Source organism: Nuphar pumila, chromosome 1 (assembly GCF_984573655.1).
Source record: "Nuphar pumila chromosome 1, dmNupPumi1.hap1.1, whole genome shotgun sequence".
Classification (NCBI taxonomy): domain Eukaryota; kingdom Viridiplantae; phylum Streptophyta; class Magnoliopsida; order Nymphaeales; family Nymphaeaceae; genus Nuphar; species Nuphar pumila.
The window spans coordinates 156,535,397-156,554,775 of record NC_143249.1 but is presented as its reverse complement, the minus strand read 5'-3'; the positions used below and the strand labels follow the sequence as shown (position 1 = coordinate 156,554,775).

Below are 19,379 nucleotides of genomic sequence, written 5' to 3'. Positions count from 1 at the left end.
TGCAACAAAAATGCATTCTTGATCTTCTGGAATGAGCCGGAATGACGAATTGCAAACCAGTTCGAAGCCTTGTGGGGATGATACAGTACTTGACCTTTACCCGACCTGATATAGTTTATGCTGTCAATCAGGTATCCTAGTTTATGCATGCTCCAACGGAAGGTCATATGGAAGCTGCGAAGCACATTCTACACTATTTAAAAGGACCTATAGGAGACAGACTTGTTTATCGCAAGAACGATAACCTCATAGAGGGCATGAACTCATCACTTATACAGACGCAGATTGGGCAGGGGATCCAGATGAGAGACGATCTATCTCTGGATATTGTGTATATATTGGACACAATTTAGTGTCCTGGAGCAGCAGAAAACAAAAGGCAGTGGCACGATCGAGTACTGAGGCTGAATACAGGTCGATGGTTGCAGGCACGCCAGAAACTACATGGATTAGACACTTATTGAGTGATCTTGGGGAGACAATTATTCGATCATTTCTTCTATTCAACAATCAAAGTGCAATAAACATTGCATGTAATCCTATCCAGCATAGTAGAATGAAGCACATTGAGATTGATCAACATTTTATACAACAAAAAGTTGAGATGAAGGAGATAGAACTACGTCATGTTCGAACAGAAGATCAAGTGGCAGACTTGTTTACCAAGGGGTTAACAGGATGTCAATTTTGGCTATTGAAGAACAAGTTGTACATGCTCCAAAATCACGTACAACTTGAGGGAGGTTGTTAAAATATATTATGCGTATGGATCTGGATCCAGATCCATACACACGTTAAATAAAACACATGCACAATACTGTTTCATTAATAACATTCTTGTAATACTTCTGTAACATTGTCTCATTGTATATCTGCTCTTTTTATAAGGCTTAGGGCTTGGAGGTTGAGCTATCGTGCGCCGCCCCAACCATTGTGCATCTCCCTCTCTCTCTCTTTTCTTGTTTCTTGTGAAAGCTGAATCACACACACGAAATCTCATAGGCTTTGCCCGCAAAAAGTCGGCGGGTCTAATTTCAGGAACCTCTCGAAGGAAACGCCTCCTGCGTTCATAATAACCTCAATAGAAGGGTCACACGCAGCTGTCTGCGCAGCCTGTGCCGCTGTCTGCACAGCCTGTGCCGCCTGTGCTGTCTGCGTCGCTTGAGTCGTCATGGTCTCGGTCAGGGTGTGGATGACTTCCATCGTGAAATCCCTCTGCTCCTCCCAGTTCGCGGGAGCACCAGTGGAAGACGAAGCACCTCTACGTGAATACGACATCTACAACGCACATATTTTTCACACAAAATTAGACCCTTACCGATCTTACCTCCTTGGTGTTGATCTCGAACAAGTTCTTTCATAGAATTACATCAAGATTCTTAAGATACACTATAAGAGAATTAATCACAAATACAAACAAGCATAAGAGATTCAATGCTTAATTAAAAGTATTAAATAGCCTTACCAGTGAAGGAGACTGCTCTGGAGTACGAGGCACGACTTGCTGACACTTTAGGACAGGGCTCACTTACCAAAATTAAAAACTTAATGCTAAAAAAATGATAAGAATGTAAGATTTTGTGGTGGCTCTGATACCAAACCTGTAACGACCTAACTCATACCCCTTGAAAATGCGGATTTTTTTTTAAATCATTGCGGAAATCTTCTCAGAAACCCGGAGCCTTTACAGTTCCACTCCCAATTGGATAAAACAACCAACCACAATAGAGCTTACAATTATCATCCATACCAAACCAAACCCTTATTGAAATAATAAGTGATAAGTCTCGAGACAATTGCCTAAATGAAAAACTCAGAGTGCAATAACAACTAAATGAAACAAAAATGAAATAAAAGAAGAGTCATGCTGTTCATCTGTGATCTGTCTAGAAAGTGCGTGACACCCGTAACTCTTCCAGAAACTAGTTGCTTCACTGATCACCTACGGCTGCGAAAAACCATAGAAGTAGGGTGTCAGAACCGAAATTCTGAGCACAAGTACTTCTAATGAAACAAGTGAGCTAAAGAACACAGATAAGATTTCATGCAATAGTTTAGAGAAAATACAATTATGACATTTACATAATTCAATTAAACATTCATGCAATATTGAGCATTTATTAAGCATGAAAAACATTAATCAATAACAAAAATCACAATTTAAGTAAGCAAGACATTTAACATGCATTAAAAATTGAACATCAAACATCGACCAACATGTAACAATTAAGAGAGCATCGACCAACATGTAACAATTAAGAGAACAGGAAAAATATACATGTTCTAATGCATAACAGGATTATGCATGATTTATGTGCAATGCATGAACACTTTATTATCTTTTATTAAAGTTTTCCTTTCCATATGCATGCCTTATTAAATGCATACCAATTAAGTTCTTTTTTTTAATTATCGTTGCCTGCATATACACTAAAAGGTACAATTTCTCGAGGTCAAGTTAGGTTCCCAGGGTAGCTTAGCACACAAGTTGTATTTTATTACTAGGTTTCAAAGTTAGCTCTCGACCGAATCACCTTCGGAACATTAGACCTCTACATCTAATGTCGGGACACCAGTGACCCTCAACGTCCACAAGTGCTACTTTCTTGGTATACCAAAACAATAGCTGTGTCGAACACACCACCTCCAGGTAAAGTGACAGACTCTCCCTAAAACCGTGGTCAGGAGAAAGAACCTCAATATCGGGTTTAGGGGTAAAAAAGAAAGTACACGAAGTTTTTTTTTATCCTTGTGGTCCCCCGAGACTATACATATGATAAAGCTACTCTGAGTGGAGGCAAGCTATGACTGAGCAATTAAATATGTCATGTAGGCTTGGTATCTAGTGAAACTTCCTGAAGGGAAGAATGTGGTTGGATGAAAATGGATGTATAAGGTAAAACAAAAGCTGATGGGACAATTGAGCGACACAAAGCTGATGAAAATGGATGGATACTGGACATTGCCTATTGTTAATCTATGTAGATGATGTGATCATTGCATGTGATAATCCACTTGTTGTTGCAAATGTGAAGAGGACACTTGCTGAAACATTTAAGATTAAAGATCTAGGAAAGTTGAGGTATTTCCTAGGCCTTGAACTTGCATATTTCAAGAGATGATATCTTTTGACTCAACAAAAATATGCAGCTGATTTGATAGCTATGTATAGATTGGTAGACGACTGTAAACATATTGATACTCCCATAGAACCAAATGCTAAATTTAGACATGATGATGGTGAATTGTTGGAGGATCTACTTGACCGCTTCCAGACCTGATATTACCTGTGCAATACATGTGATAAATCAATTTATGAGTTCTTCTAGATTGGTTCATTTGGGAGCAATTCTCAAGATTATTTGGTATATTCTTGGCACCATGCATCATGCATTGTTTTTCTTTGCATCATCAAAGCTAGAGTTGAGAGTATACTGTGATCCGTATTGGAGGATTATCCAAAATATAGATATTCTACATTTTGGTTTTTCATTTTCTTAGGTGATCGTAAAAAGTACCAGAGAATGACCTTGTTTACATCAGAAGCAGAGTATAGAGCCATGGCTCAAGCTACAGTAGAGATAATTTGGTTAAGGTGGTTACTTGAAGATATAGGAGTGAAGTTGACTCGTGAAACGAAGTTGTATTGTGACAATCAAAGTGCTATTCATATAGCGAAAAAACTAGAATTTCATGAGTGAATGAACCACATTCAGATTGATTGTCATTTCACTAGAAGAACATACTTGGATGGTGTTATCTCCTTACTAGGGATGGCAGTGGGCCGGGATGGACTTACACTTTCCCCTGCCCCGTCCCCGATCTCTGTTAGTAAAATAACTAAAATACCTTTAGGGATGACATTGGACCAGAGAGAAATGGGGCCCTACCCCCCCTTGCCCTGTTTGGACCAGGAATTGAGGAGGAATTGAGGATGAAACGAGGATGGAGGTTAAAATCAAAACCCGTGCGGGATGGAGGCAGGGATGGACTTACACTTTCCCCCGCCCCGTCCCCGATCTCTGTTAGTAAAATAACTAAAATACCTTTAGGGATGACATTGGACCAGAGAGAAATGGGGCCCTACCCCCCCTTGCCCTGTTTGGACCAGGAATTGAGGATGAAACGAGGATGGAGGTTAAAATCAAAACCCGTGCGGGGATGAAGGCAGGGATGGAGGACAGAATTTTGAGATGGGGCGGGTGTGGAGACCTTGTCCCCTGCTTCTGCCCCGGTCCACTGCCATCCCTACTCCTTACCTATGTTGGTTCATCTCATCCCACAATGAAATTCTGTACTAAGATCTTATCTACCTCTCTCTTTAGGAAATTTCTCACCAAACTCAGGATGATTGCTTTCACATAATCTCAAGTTTGAGGTGGTCCAGGGGGACCGTTATAGTAGGAATGTGTTCATAATGTTGTATGTAATAGTAGAGTCAATGTTAGTCATGGTTATGATGGTCATTTTTGACCAGATTTGCATCCTTTAGTCATGTCCGTAGCTATTTATACTGCCAGGGGTATTTCAATCATGGAAATTATGTAATGGGTGTAGTCGACCCTTATATGTTGTAGTTTCTCATTTACTAAAGGAACTAATGAAACTTCTAGTTCCTCCTCCTGTCCATTGTTTTTGCCTCTTCTCTATGGATTCACCAGGAAACTGTTCTCATTTGCCACTATAATGAAGATAAGGTACTAATGAGCTAGAAATAATAGGTGCAAGTTCTGTCAACTCAATCTAACCACAAGGTGTGTTCAGCATGGTTTATTTGCTAAGGATCAAGCCTTGGATCATGCTTTTCTGATGTAAAAACATGATATTTTGAGTTATGAAAAATTTCCATTCACTGCCATTATCAACATTCACTTTATTATTTGCTGGATTTTGTAAATAAATTGCTTTACACATATTTTACCAACAAGCAGGTGCATATGGGTATTGGTCAGTATTTGCATCCTTTTTCTGTGCAACATGGTCATACAAATGAACATGCAGTTAGAGAAGGGCCCATGATGTTTGACACACTGAACTTTGGTCCTTCAGTTCTTAATTGCAAACCAGGGAAACCTGACCCTGGGAACTACTTCCTGGCCTTACTATCGGCATCTCCTCAACAGTTGCAATACGAAATGCAATGTTCTTTGGGTTCAAGGGCTTCTCTTACTGCTTGCACTCTGCCCACTCTTGAAAGCAGTGTAGCAGGTAAAGGATCTAGCTCTAACATTCAAGGTCCAAATGCCATGACATGGTTGCCACAGCCTCAAGGAAGTGAGTGCATCAGGAATGAAACAGAACCTGACTCAGTTGTTCCACTGAAAGATCTTCCTACTGTCTCCTGTGGCCGAGTCTCCCTTATGCATGATGCTACTCAATCAAGAAGTTCTTTTTTTCATGGCTTGGATTCATCCAAACAGGTACTCCATCATGCAGTGTTTAACAATGGATCAGGATGTAAAGAATCAGATATACGATGGTCTTCTGGTGCAAGTAGTGCATGTAGCAATTTTCAGCATACAAAAGAGATAATGAGTCGTGAGTTAGCAAAAATGTCATCAGAATCTCAATATTCTTTGCCAGTCTCAGCTTCTGCTTCTCTGAGAGGGTATCCTCGTGTGTTTTGCCTTGGTACAAGTGAGTGAACAGATTCCCATTGAATATCAGGATTTTTCCTTTCTAGAAAATGGTTCTTTTGTAAGAAATATAACTTGTCTCAATCTTTTTCACTTTTGAAATGTATGTGTGCAGCATTTTACCGAAAAATCTCTGACATTATGTAGGTTGGACTGTGACAGGCGGACTTCTGCTTCTCAGTGACACTGGTCATCTTGGAATTGTCTGCTCATGTCATAATCTCCACATGTCTGTGTCTAATTTTTGTGAGGTAGTGCATTTGCTGTTAGCGAGTTTAAGTCTTTGATAGATTGACTGTTTCCACTGCTTATTTCATAATATAGAAGATGCTGAAATGCCAATCATCTGCTTCAAATGTTCCATTATACAGCATTCAGGATCATGTGCTGCTGATCCAGGAGATTCTGTGCATATGGAGAGTGGTGAAACTCTTGGCCAGTGGTGCAAACATTATTTTCCTAAGCTTGGGGTATGATATATCTGTTCTTGTTTTATCTTCCATTTTAAAGCATTTGTTGTCTTATAAGTTCTACATATGTTTTTTGCTATGTGTATGTGCACAACAATAAGAATCAACACCGAGAGAGAAGGAATAGGGTTTGCAGTCAAGAGAACAAAGGGGATTGTACAGTTTCAGCAGCCATCCCATCTATTAAGAGTCCTTTATATAATAGGGTTACATGTAGTCTAAATGTACATTTACAAGAATGCCCTCATTGAACATATAATGATATAAACTTATCTAATATACATCCACAAAATTTTACAATAATGCCACAATAAAATGAAAGAAAATACTGCTAAGGAAATAATAAAATGTACCCTGGCAGTGCAGCAATGAAATGACCAAAATACTCCCTGCTGAGACTGAAAATCATGGAAAATATCCCTTGTGACCAGATTTAGTATGAAGCTATGTCACATGGGTGCGGGGATTCAGCACTTCCAAAAAACCCGGGTGCGGGGGTGCGGCAGGGGCAAAAATGTAAAAAAAAATAAAAATAAAAAATATATATATAAATATAAGGGGGGCCCATTTCATAGGGATTTTAAAAAAAAAACAAAACAAAAAAATGGACCAAAATGACCCTGGGTGCGGTCAACGCACCCAAGGTCAGGTTGACCGCACCCGCACCCGCGTCGAGTCGCATCGACGTGGGTGCGGCACCCTGCTAGCCGAGTCCCTGTGACATAGGTATGAAGCTTGCAGAATACCGGCGGACCTAGAAACATTATTCCTCACACCCCTGCTGAAATTGTGCATGTGGAAGAACCATGGACAATTTGTCTTTTAAAGCCAACGTCTGGAGGAAGTAAGGGGTTTCTTATGTATGCGATTTCTTGTTCACTACTGACAAAGCATGAACAAATTTCTTGATTTTCTACATTCTCACATATAAAATGTTGATCCAGCCAAATGTGTTCAGTCTTCTCATGATGAACAAGATTCATAGTAATGGAAATAACACCTCTATTGTCACAAAAGAACAATTGTATGAAGGCTGCTGCAACATGGTCAAAAGTTTATATGTCAAAGATATTTCTACTCTATGTTACATAGGTGCGGGTGCGGCGATGCGACACTTTAAAAAAACTTGGGTGCAGGGGTGCGTGAGGGTATATATATATATATAATTTTTAACACTAATGAAATAAAAAACAATTATCATAATATCATCAAATCAATTCATCATGCATGCAATAAATCAAATTAACAATCTACAATTCTATTCTTTATCATAAAAACTAACACCACAATTAAATCAATCTAAATATATTATGGAAACAATCAAACAAGTTAAGCAGAAAAGAAGTAAATTATACAAAATACTAATAAAAGAAGCAAACAATGCATAATTACATACCAAAAGTATATCCTAATCATTGTACATGACGATGAGGTAATGAATCATAATAATTTTCTGTTTCATCATCAAATGCATCATAAGAAAGAAGACTAGGCTCAGATAACTCCATGTTTGTAATGTTGAAATCATGCTCTCACTTTAAGTTACACTCTTCTGGATTTACATCCCAAAATTTGGATGATCCTTGTCTGCATTACAAACCCAATTTGGAAATGTTAAATACTTGCATATTTAAATGAAAAAACTAAGAAATAGTCAAATACCTAAGAGAGCAATTAGTGCCTGTATTCATCATTGGTTCGTGAAAGTAGTCGAATATTAGAATGAATATAAACTAAATCCTCTGCACATTTGCTAGTGAGTTTGTTTCTTTTCGTGTTATTGATTTGATAATATGTACTACAATTTTTTTACAACAAGATGAACTAGCAGGCTCGGATAGCAATCTCAATGTAAGATATTAGAAAAGAGGTATTTTTGATTCATATGTTGACCACCATATGATAGGATCTATATTCTCCTCGTCTCTCGCTATTAGCCTGTCCATATAATATCGAAGATAAAAATTTTTAAACTCTTGTGTGACTTGATTTAGAATGTGTTTCTTGATAAAGTCTTGCCATACACATATTTCTATGCCTTGATAGCTCTGGGTCTAAATTTGGAGGGACACGGCCGACCAACACTATCTTCCTGTCACTTCTTTGCACAATATTTAGGATTGAAAGAATGTGCCATGCAATGCAAATGAGTGTTGCTCTTATCCCATCTTCTCACTAAAATTGAATGAATATGATTAATTTTTTTTCAATAATCCAATGCAGGATTTTTTTTCTCATGCTTGAAAACTACAACTTGTATTTTTTTAATAATATTATCTCACATTTTATAAACTTTGTGAAGCATGGGCTCATCCTTCTCAACTTCTCTCAACATTTCTCAAATAGGTCGCGTAAATTAAAGGAAGTATACGACTCTATTTCAAAACTCATCATCAATAATGAATTTTCTAATTTCTTAAGCCTTGACAACATCATTAACCAAAACATTCTTCACTTAATCTTTTTTACCATCACAATGATGGATGCAAAGCGTGTTTCAACAACCTTCAATAATTTCTGATCAGAATGCCTATTAAATATAACATTAGCATGATGATGGTTGAAAACAAAATTCCCAATGCTTTTGACATTTTTTTTAATTCCTCAATCTATAAACATAAAGCATATGCTGGTGAATTTTTCTCTTCTTTAAGGATACAAATGCTTTTGAGGGCCCGATTCAAGTTGTGTGCTACACAGGGAGTTCAAAAAATATGAGGATACCCACTCTCAAAACTCAATGCTATACTTTTACAAACTGAAGCATTGTCTATGATGATTTGCACTACTTTCTGATCACCTATTTCTTTTATTATTTCTATAAACAACCCCTTCAAATACTCGTTATTTTCATATTGCTCGGATGCATCAATTGCTTTCAAGAATACTAGGTCACTAAGAGAAGAAGCAATGAAATTAATCAATGGGTGCCTTTGAATATCTGTCCACCCATCAGAAACAATAGAAATTCCATTTTGTTCCCATGAAAATTTCTTAATCTCCCGCAATCTCTCAACATTTGTCCTCTTTTCTATAAAAATTGTCGTTCGTAGTTTTTCTGAGCTTGGAGGTACATAGCCACTCAAGTTACAAATTGTCAGTGAAGTAACTAAATCCTTCCAATAAGGATTTTTAGTTGACATTAAATGAAAGTGAACTACACTAAAATTACCTCCTTACTTTTCTATCCATCTCCTCCCTTCCATATGTATTGAATGATGCTTGTATTGTTCTTCTTCCTCTACCTCCTACGTTTACTTTTTTTTGTTTTTTTGTATTCTTCTTGGTGGCTTAAAAAGGGCACACTAATTGCACAAGAATCACCCGTTGTCTTTCTTTTCTCATATTCATTCGCATTGCATCAACTATTTTGCATCCTGAAATGCCATGTTCTGATATATTCAACAAATGAGCCTTAACTTTTGTGTAAGACCTAACATAATCTCTCTCACAAAGCTTGCATCAAAATCTCTTATTTCCACCACCTCCTCCAGTTTTTTCAAGCTTATCCATATGTGCTCATAGTGGCCTCTCATCATCACATGTTGCAGCTAACAAACTTGAATCAACACTCCCACTATCACTATCAGCAACACTAGCACCCGAACTTAGATATGAGGATGAGGATGACGATGACTCGAGTCCTTTATCTTTACCCATCATTTTTGTCCTTAAAGCAAAAAAAATATTATATTAAAATAAAATTCATATCCGAAGGGCTGGGTTCGACTGCCCAGGGTGCTGGGAGCTGAACCTGGCTTAACAAGGCTGGGTTCAACCAAGTCGATCTTGACGGCTAGTCGGGCCAAGGCAAGGAGAACCGAGCTGGGCTCGGTGCTAGCTGAGCTCAGCTCGACTGTGCATGACAGAGCAGGCAAAGGGAGGGTTGGTAGGGTTGGGGTAAGGAGAAACGAGTTGGGCTCGGTGCTACCAAGCTCAGCTCAGCTATGCTTGACATAGCAAGCAAAGGGAGGGCTGATAGGGTCGAGGCAAAGAGAACCGAGCTCAGTTCGGTGCAAGCCAAGCTCAGCTCGGCTATGCCTGACAGAGCAGACAGAGGGAGGGCTGGCAGGGTCCGACCAAGTTGTCTCCACCTCGAGTTAGACTCAATGCACCCGCGCCAGCTCGGGGTGCTGGACCGAATCGGGATGCGCTCGGCCTTAGCCGGGCCCAGCTCAATTCGGCCTGACCCGAGACAACAACAACAACTAAAGGGGATAGGCTCTTGCTCTAATACCATATCTCAATATATTGGGTCCCAAAAAGGGCTTTACAAAAGCAAAACCAAAATTAAAGGGGATCACACCTATTTAAAATGTAATGAAGACATGGGGGGGGCTCCAATACATACGTTGGACCCCTCCAACCACACACGCGCGCCCGCCCGCCGAGCCGAGCCGGGTTCGGGTAATTGGCCCTTTAGGGCCATATCCATTCAAGACCAAAGTACCTTTTTACCCAAAGTTTTTGTGGATACGGGTTATGAGAAATGATAACGGGTCACGACTCCTCGGAGTCCATGCCCGTTATGGCTCTTCAGATTCCGTAACGGATCTTGACCTTTCGAAGTCCGTTAACGGGTCACGTCTCCTCTTTTTCTGTAACGGGTCCCTTCCATGTTTTGTAACAGTTAGAAATGTAACCGTTGGAGGGGGCTCCAACGTGTGTATTGAGGGCCCCCTCATGTCACATCAACCCAAAAAAAGAAAAAGAAGAAAAAGTAAAAAAGACATAAAAAAAGAATTTAGAAAAAGTACAATCATATTCTGAAGTGAGAATATGTGTAAAATACATGAGATTACATCAATACCCTTATTGGGTTTGAGATATATATATTTATATATATATAACATAGATAGATACATATATATATATATATATATGTATCTTTCTATTATATATATATATATATATATATATATATATATATATATATATATATATATATATATATATATATATATATATATATATAAGAGACTACATTTTAACACTCTCCCTCAAACTTAGGGTGTCAGAACCAAAAGTTTGCCAAGAAGGAAGTTAAATCTTGGAGAGCACAACGCCTTGGTGAATAAGTCTGCTAGTTGATATTCTGATGTAACGTAAGGAAGGTCAATGGTTCCTCTTAAATATTCTTCACGAACATAGTGGCAGTCCATCTCGATATGCTTCATGCGCTTATGAAATGTGTAATTTTTGGCAATATAGATTGCACTTTTATTATTACAACATAATTTTGTGGGCCTTAAGACTTGAATATTCATATCTTTCAACAACATGCAAATCCAAACAATCTCCATGGTGGTAGATGCCATGACTCTATATTCAGCTTCGGTAGAGGAAAGCAATACTGTGCAAAGCCAGAGAGAGAGAGAGAGAGAGAGAGAGAGAGAGAGAGAGAGAGAGAGAGAGAGAGAGAGATCTTCTTATTTAGGCCTAAGCTCCTGTTTAAATAGAGATTAACCACAAAGAAAAAATTACAGTTAGGTCCCTTAATATTTCTAAAATATCAGACGCACCCTTAAGCATGGATAAAACATTACTCAGTCGACTTATCTCAATACTCTCCCTCAAGATGGAGCATGGATATCAATCATGCTCAGCTTGCCACAACATTTTGAGAAACTAGGTCTTGCAAGACGCTTTGTAAAAATATCTGCAACTTGATCCTCAGAGATTACATCCTTGGTAGAGATATGCCCAACTTGAACCATATCTCGTATGTAGTGACAATCAACTTCAATATGTTTTGCCCTCATGAAATACCAGATTATTAACTATATATGTACCTGCCTTGTTATCACACATCATTACCATAGGAGATAAACCCTTCACTTGAAGATAAGTCAGAACTGTTCGAACCCACATTAATTCAGCTGCGGTTTGGGCCATAGCTCTATATTCTGATTCCGCACTTGACCTAGCAACAACAACTTGCTTCTTGCTTCTACAAGAGATTAAGTTACCTCCCACAAATACACAGAATCCCGAGGTAGATTTTCTATCCTCTACAGACCCAACATAATCAGCATCAAAATATGCAACTACCTCCAGAGTGTCTCCTTTCTTGAATAACAACTTTCCAGGAGAGGATTTTAAGTACCTAAGTATCATCATTATAGCGTTCCAATGTACCTCAGTCGCTTTGTCCATGAATTGGCTAACCTTACTTACAACCAGAGCAATATCAGGTCTAGTCACTGTCACATATAGTAACTTTCCTACCAATGAGCGATAGCGTTTGCAATCAACAGGTTTTGACCCCTTATCAAACAAATGAACTTTGTTGTCCATGGGAATATTTGCAGGTTTAGCTCCCAACATTCCTGTCTCTTTTAGTAAATCAAGAACATACTTCCGTTGTGACAAAACCACACCCTCACTGCCTCTGGCTACTTCTATTCCCAGAAAATATTTGAGGGAACCAAGGTCTTTTGTGACAAAATGTTTTCAAGATGAGCCTTTGTAGCAACAATATCATTCATTTTATCTCCCGTAAGTGTAACGCCTCGAAATTTTAACCCAGATTTTTTAGGATTTTTTTGACAGTGGAAACAAATAAAAATTCCAAGGTTAAGCATTCCGGAACGATACAGGAAGGTAAAAGCAAATCACACCATTTATTTTTATTTCAGTAATAATAGAATCAAACATCAGAGTTTCCACATTATGAGTCTCAAAACAAAGATTCCAATCTGAAAGAAAGTAGGACCGTCAGGGAACAAGTAGATCAAGTCTTGGTCAACGCCTCATCCCGCGTCGCTCATAGCTTTACTCTTCACCTGAAATTTGTAAATTAAAGGAATTAGACTACAACTGTCTAAGTAGGAAATCTATAACTTTTAATGCAGGTATATCATGAATCTATTATGTGATGTGTGTGTCCTGTGTGATTTTTAGCATATACATAAGCAAGTAAGCAGATTATGCAACGATAGCAATAGTCATGTACATGAGCAAGTAAGCAGTTATGCAACAATAGCAATAGTCATGTACATGAGCAAATAAGCAGTTATACAACAACAACAATAATGTAGCCAGTAAGACATTCAACAAATAAGGCATATTCTTCAACAACAATAACAATAACATGCATAACATTCATGTAACCATCACATTATGAATTCAATTATATCATATCTACATATTTCAGGATTTCGTTTCATCACAAGCTCAAAATATAAAACATGTTGAAAGATTATGAAATTGTCTCTCTAATAACTCCACTTACTGTGATACCTAACTGTTCTAAATAGTGTTTATATTATCTTATCCCGCGGGTACACACGGGCCGAGACAATCATCACAGAAGAGAACGTTCGGGGGTATATTATTCAAGATTGTTTTATTAACCCGAACATTCTAACTGAGACTGAAATCCCAAGGGAGCGGCCAGTGATCGAGAGAACCTCCCGAAGGCCAAAACCAAAACATGATGCATCCCTAACTTCTTCAGAAGAACAAAGAGCTACCACCTAGGACATATTGGTAGTCCGGGTCCCCCAACTTTGAGGACTGGGGACCAACGAGTCATTTTCGCTCGAAACAATTAAACACGTCCCCGGAGTTTTGTACCACCTACCCTCTCCAAGGTAAGCCCGAATCTAAGTGGGTTAATCTTTTCATTTAATTATTTTCCCGAAGTATAGGGGTGTTTCCCCATCTACCTCCTACTACCATAGTAGTAAGTTTCCAACCTTAGTCATTTTGCCAAGGTACACATACATCCATTTTGTTTTCATATTCATTGCACAACCGACTCAGAGTGCTCCGGTGCCTTTAAACCAGTCAAGCACAAAAGTTAATATTTATGTGGGTATTAACCTTTTAAACTCGAGTGCCACAGTGAAACCTTTAAGTACCAGGCTTGGTGATTCACGTGCCAGCATTAAACCATAACAATTACACATAAGAGAAAATGATCCTTATTCATCTATCACTACCATGGTTTACTTAAACTAAAAGAGTGGTCAAAACTTTCTTTGTCACGAACCATCATTAACTTAGCTCTGTCCTTTATAAGCATCAATGAAGATATAAAATTTAGTAAAATGATAATTGCCACATTCACAAACCCACTATTGATAATTCATTAATGCTAGATTGAAGTTTCATGCATACTGTTTACAAAATGTTAAAGGCGAAGCAGGCATCTCATAACTATCTTGAAATGTTTACAATTTGTTGAAACTAACATACGCTGTCTTTATATACCACATGCAAAAACATAGCATTTTGATGTGTCACAATATAGGCACATCTAGTACGTTCTGTAAGGTCCATGGCTCATTAAAGCAGTTGGGTATATCCCACCATGTAAGCTCCAACATTGGTAGTTTTCTACTTTCAGGATTCAGAGTACTATGTTTATTGATTTAGTTGTATATTTCAACATTTTCAGTCAAATTTGAGAAGCCTTTGACCTATACATGCATACTTTTGCTGATATACATATATTCTAGCTTAATTGTTTGAGTCTATGAATCTGTGCATAAATTTTCAGTCTAGAGATCTCATTAAAAACATGAATCTTAAGCATGTTAGAGTGAAACCTCACTTCAACAAACAGACCTAAAGAAACATTCCCGCTCTGTGTTTTCCTTGGCAACTGAGAAGGAATAAGCCATAGCATAATGAAAGAAAATCATGATTTCAAGAAAGTCGACAAACAAAATTTCTGTTTTGCATCAATATACTACCTTTTGACCACAGGGTGCTGCTACAACCACGAAAGTAATAATACTAACTAATTCAACAAAATTCGATGTTCCTACAGGAAAATCGACATCCAATAGAAATTTCATTTTATGATAAACAATATGATGGTTGATGGAGATACTAAGACCCAATATTCCACATTTTAACCAATGTTATAAGTATGTCTGATTACACTTATTGGATCCAAAGAGCTTGCAACTTGAGAGAATTTTATCAGCACAACATACATTCATGTAAACCTACTAAGTCGGATCACCCACGCATGCCCAACATAATTTTTTTCCTTTTTAACCGAAACGAACCCTATAGCAGGAATCGAAAAATCTCACTCCATTTTACAGAAATGTGAAACACAATAGTCCCCTTTACCATAACAATCCGAAACCCCCAAATCGTAGATTTGGGGTTTTCGGTTTGGGGTTGACAGAAAACCCCAATTTGGGGATTTCCCCCCCTTTTCTCGCGATTAGGGTGTCTCGACAACCCTCATCTCATGCTCGACCCATAGCATACCTAAAAAGAAACAGAAATCCTACCATTTTCCGGCGAAGAGGTTGCGGCAACCACGAGGGAAGGTCGGCCTTGACAGCACCACCAGTAGAGGAGAGGTCGGCATCTCCTGGCAAGGTCTTTGAGCTGCAGGCCGAAGCTTGGAGATCGATCCGAAGGGTAGAGAGGAGTCGAGGGGGAGGTGAAGACCGAGCGGGATAGGTACAGAGAGAAACGAGATAGCGCGAGTGGGAGGAAGAGGGGTTCGGGGGTCCCCATTTGTAGGAGGGTGGCCTCCCGAAAAGGGAGGAAACCTCCCCGGCGGCTGCACTGTGCTCCCCCACCCCAGCAGTGTTGTGGACCCTAGGTTCTTATCGGGCAGCCCTCTTATAGGGCCTACCCTGTTACTTGCACTTTTTTTTTTCGTTTCATGGGGCGCGGCTCGGGTCCAAACCCGAAACCCACAACTGTGCTCATAACAGCCTGTTCGAGGGGTTGGCTGATCCATGTAAGCCAGACCATCAAGCATGCATATATCAGCCTGCACAACATGCTAGCTGCATATATACATCAATAAAACTGAACCAATAATAATATGCAGATGCATGAGCGTGTACTTTAAAACATGGCACTGAACCAGATCTGTCATGTTTGAGAAATCGGCAGATTTTGCCAGAACATGCGACTGCAGTTTGGCAGATCTGATCCGAAACAACACATCCTTGCTGTTCTTGAGATCTGATCCGAAACAGCACATGCATGTTGTTGGACAGATTTGAAAATAGACATTCGGGTATATGAATATGTGAGTCAGCAAATTCTGAAATAAAAAAATATTTTCAGAACATGAATAAGTGAAACAAACAAATCTAGCACATCAAAACATGATCAGCTGTATGCATGTGAGCTCGATCAACTAAATACAATTAGATTTTTCGAATGTGAATATAACTCCACAATTCTGATTTGACAGGAAAATTTCATAGTATACCTATAGGTCCAGCTTTAAGAAATCAACTATTCTGAAATTTAGTTATATACATATTCATATATGTATATATATTCAACTTGCATGAGCAACAAAGCTCCACGCCCCTTAATATATATATATATATATATATATATATATATATATATATATATATATATATATATATATATATATATATATTCGTTAAGCCAAAATCGACAAAAACTGAATATCTCTCTCTCTCTCTATACTCTGTATGCATAAGCAGGAAAACATCATGCACATGTATTACATGCATATACGGTTCCAAAACAAGAAAATTGACATATATAGAATCAAATCGTATATATTTCCAGGATTTGATACTCTAGGAAAATCAACAATCTCAAGAAATAAACATATATATATATATAATTGTTACTTTATATATATATATATATATATATTCTTTTGAACCAGATTTCCCTTTTTCATCTAAAACTTATAAATAAAATCAGATTTATACCTATTTCTTCCTGTAAGAACCTAGAGAGAAATCCGTACCTTGATCGAAGTGCGGAAAAGATTGAAAAATCGATGGATATTTTAATTTTTTTTTGTTTTTCTTCTTTTTCTCCTTCCTTCCTTTCTTTTCTCTTTTTCTTTCTTTTTTTCTTTCTCTCTCCTCACACGATTTTTGGGGTTCTTTCTTTTTTTTCTCTAATTCACTCTCTCTCTCTCTCTAGAACACGAGTTTTAGAGAGAGAGAGACTAACCCTTATATAATATTTGTTTAATATTTTATTTTATTTATTTTAATTATATTTAATCTAGAAGGGGGGTGACGTCCCCTCTAGATGACCTTATCTAGGTAGAGTCTCTTGTATAACTCTACACTACCTTCTAGATAATATTTTTTTTAAATTAATTATTTTATTAAATATTTTATTTAATATTCGTGAGAATATTTCATAGGGTTTTCCCCTCCGTCTGGAAGACCTCTTTATAACTTAAAGTTGATTTTAAAGTTTTAAATTGGCCATAGATGGATTTTGGATCAAGATTTGGATTCAAGATCCAAATCCATATCCAAATTCTACATGAACCAGATCTTAGTCAGTATGGATCCTAGACTGGGTCTAGATCCATATTAACTTATATCAAGTGGAGCATATCCAGTCCGATTCAATCCAGAATAAGTAAAAAATAGAGGCGGGTCACTTTTGAAAGATGTGATTTTCGGGCCAATCGTAATTCAATTTTGGAAAAATAGGCCGCCAACGTGATCAATATTCCGAGGCGCATCTAACGATGTACATATTTGATTTTCGCATCCGAATTTCGCTTGAATTTAACCTGAATTTTGTTTGATTTTTGCTCTAATTTAAAGGTTAAAAATAAAAATTTCTCAAGTTATAATTAGCTCAACTAGGTCTTTTTAGTGGGCTTAGCCAGCTGACGCCACCTTTAAAATGATATATTTTCCATGATTTTATCAATTTAATTAAATGTATAATGTAAAAATTATATTTTTTGAATTTAAAAATCATGAAAAGATACTCGATATTACAATGGCTAGAATTTGTCAACCTAGGTTGACTAAGATGAACTAAAGTCTTAGTCAACTTAGGTTGACTTAGATATAATATATATATATATATATATATATATAAATATAAATAATATATAAAGATTTGAGAAATGGAAACCTACCATATGGAAAACATACCAACCCTACCCACTAAGAATTTTTTCGGTGTTTTTTTCGAAATTCTGACCTTACAGATGTGTTCAACATGATTGATTTACTAGAAATTGACACTTGGATCATGCATTTTGGATGGAAAAAATGGTAAAGCTTAAAAATTTATGAAAATTGTAGACCGAAAATACACCAAAAATTTACGGTCCCAAACCATATGGTACCATCTGTTAGGGATGCAGTCGGGTAGCTTCCCACCACCCATGAAGATGTATATTATATATATACATAGAAAAATACATCCATCTTAACAGCCTCCCTCAAACTTGCGGTGACTCACTGTAAGTTTGCAATTGCAGTAAGGACCCCATTACATAAAATATCTTCATCAAGTTCTTCCATTTGATGCTTCTTTAAAGGGTGCTCTTGTTCTTCAATCATATGCTCCATTATACAAAGGATCTTTTGGATCTTTAATACTATTAATTCTTGAAAACCTGTAAATAAAGCTAACAAAACATCCCAACTATTACATTATCTATCATATGAAGATTTCAAAAGATAACTGTATTAATTATATATTATGAAGAGAGGATGGCCATGCACACTAAAAATACAATTTATAGAAAAATATTTAATAATCTAATTTAACAATTTTCAAAATTATGTAAGGTAGGAAAGAAATATTTAATTTTTCAAAACACAGTAGTCATTGCCTAGGTTGCCTAGGCTAGAATTAGTCAACCTAGGTTGACTAAAGTCTTCGTCAACCTAGGTTGACTAGGATACATGATATATATACATACTATATATACTATATATGAAGATATATACTATATATATACATAGAAAAGTGTGTCCATCTTAACAATGGGGGAGTGGCCCATACCTGCTGCCTCCTCATCCTTCTCCTCTATGTTGTTCTTCATCTTCCTTGCGGGGCGAGAGAGTCGGTACCCCTTCCCACCCTTTTTCTCTTAATGAAATTAAAAATTTTATGGAGGCCCCTACCAATCTTCATATTCTTAAAAGAATTCCTTTTTCACTCCTTTTTGTATTCAAAATATCATCTTCTTCCTCTCTTTTATTTAAAAATAACTAATATGGATGCTGACCCAATCCAGATCCATAAAACCAAACTCTAAGAGAGAGAGAGAGAGAGAGAGAGAGAGAGAGAGAGAGAGAGAGAGAGAGAGAGAGAGAGAGAGTGTCTCCCCCCCCTCTCTCTCTATATATATATATATCCCCATATCTGCATTTTAAGAAATCCAGTATCATACCCACTCAAGTACCTATGTGACATAGCTTGATAGGCTCTTGCTCTAATACCATATCTCAGAATCTACACCGGGAGATACTAGGAAGAAGGAATAAAGTTTGCAACCGTGAAAACAAAAGGGAATTGTGTAGTT

The 19,379-nt window shown here is 37.6% G+C and overlaps 1 protein-coding gene across 4 annotated transcripts in view; it reads left to right on the top strand.

Annotated features, from left to right (window-relative positions):
- Nucleotides 1-19,379, top strand: part of LOC149849247 (uncharacterized) — a 170,938-nt gene that overhangs the window by 25,356 nt on the left and 126,203 nt on the right. For 2 of the 4 annotated variants that reach the window (XM_089999139.1, XM_089999122.1), the window contains exons 2-4: nucleotides 4,932-5,637; nucleotides 5,784-5,887; nucleotides 6,008-6,106. In XM_089999139.1, coding sequence (XP_089855265.1) covers nucleotides 4,932-5,637; nucleotides 5,784-5,887; nucleotides 6,008-6,106 — 909 coding nt within the window. The remainder of the gene's footprint in view (nucleotides 1-4,931; nucleotides 5,638-5,783; nucleotides 5,888-6,007; nucleotides 6,107-19,379) is intronic. The other 2 variants (XM_089999149.1, XM_089999131.1) reach the window with 2 other exon arrangements.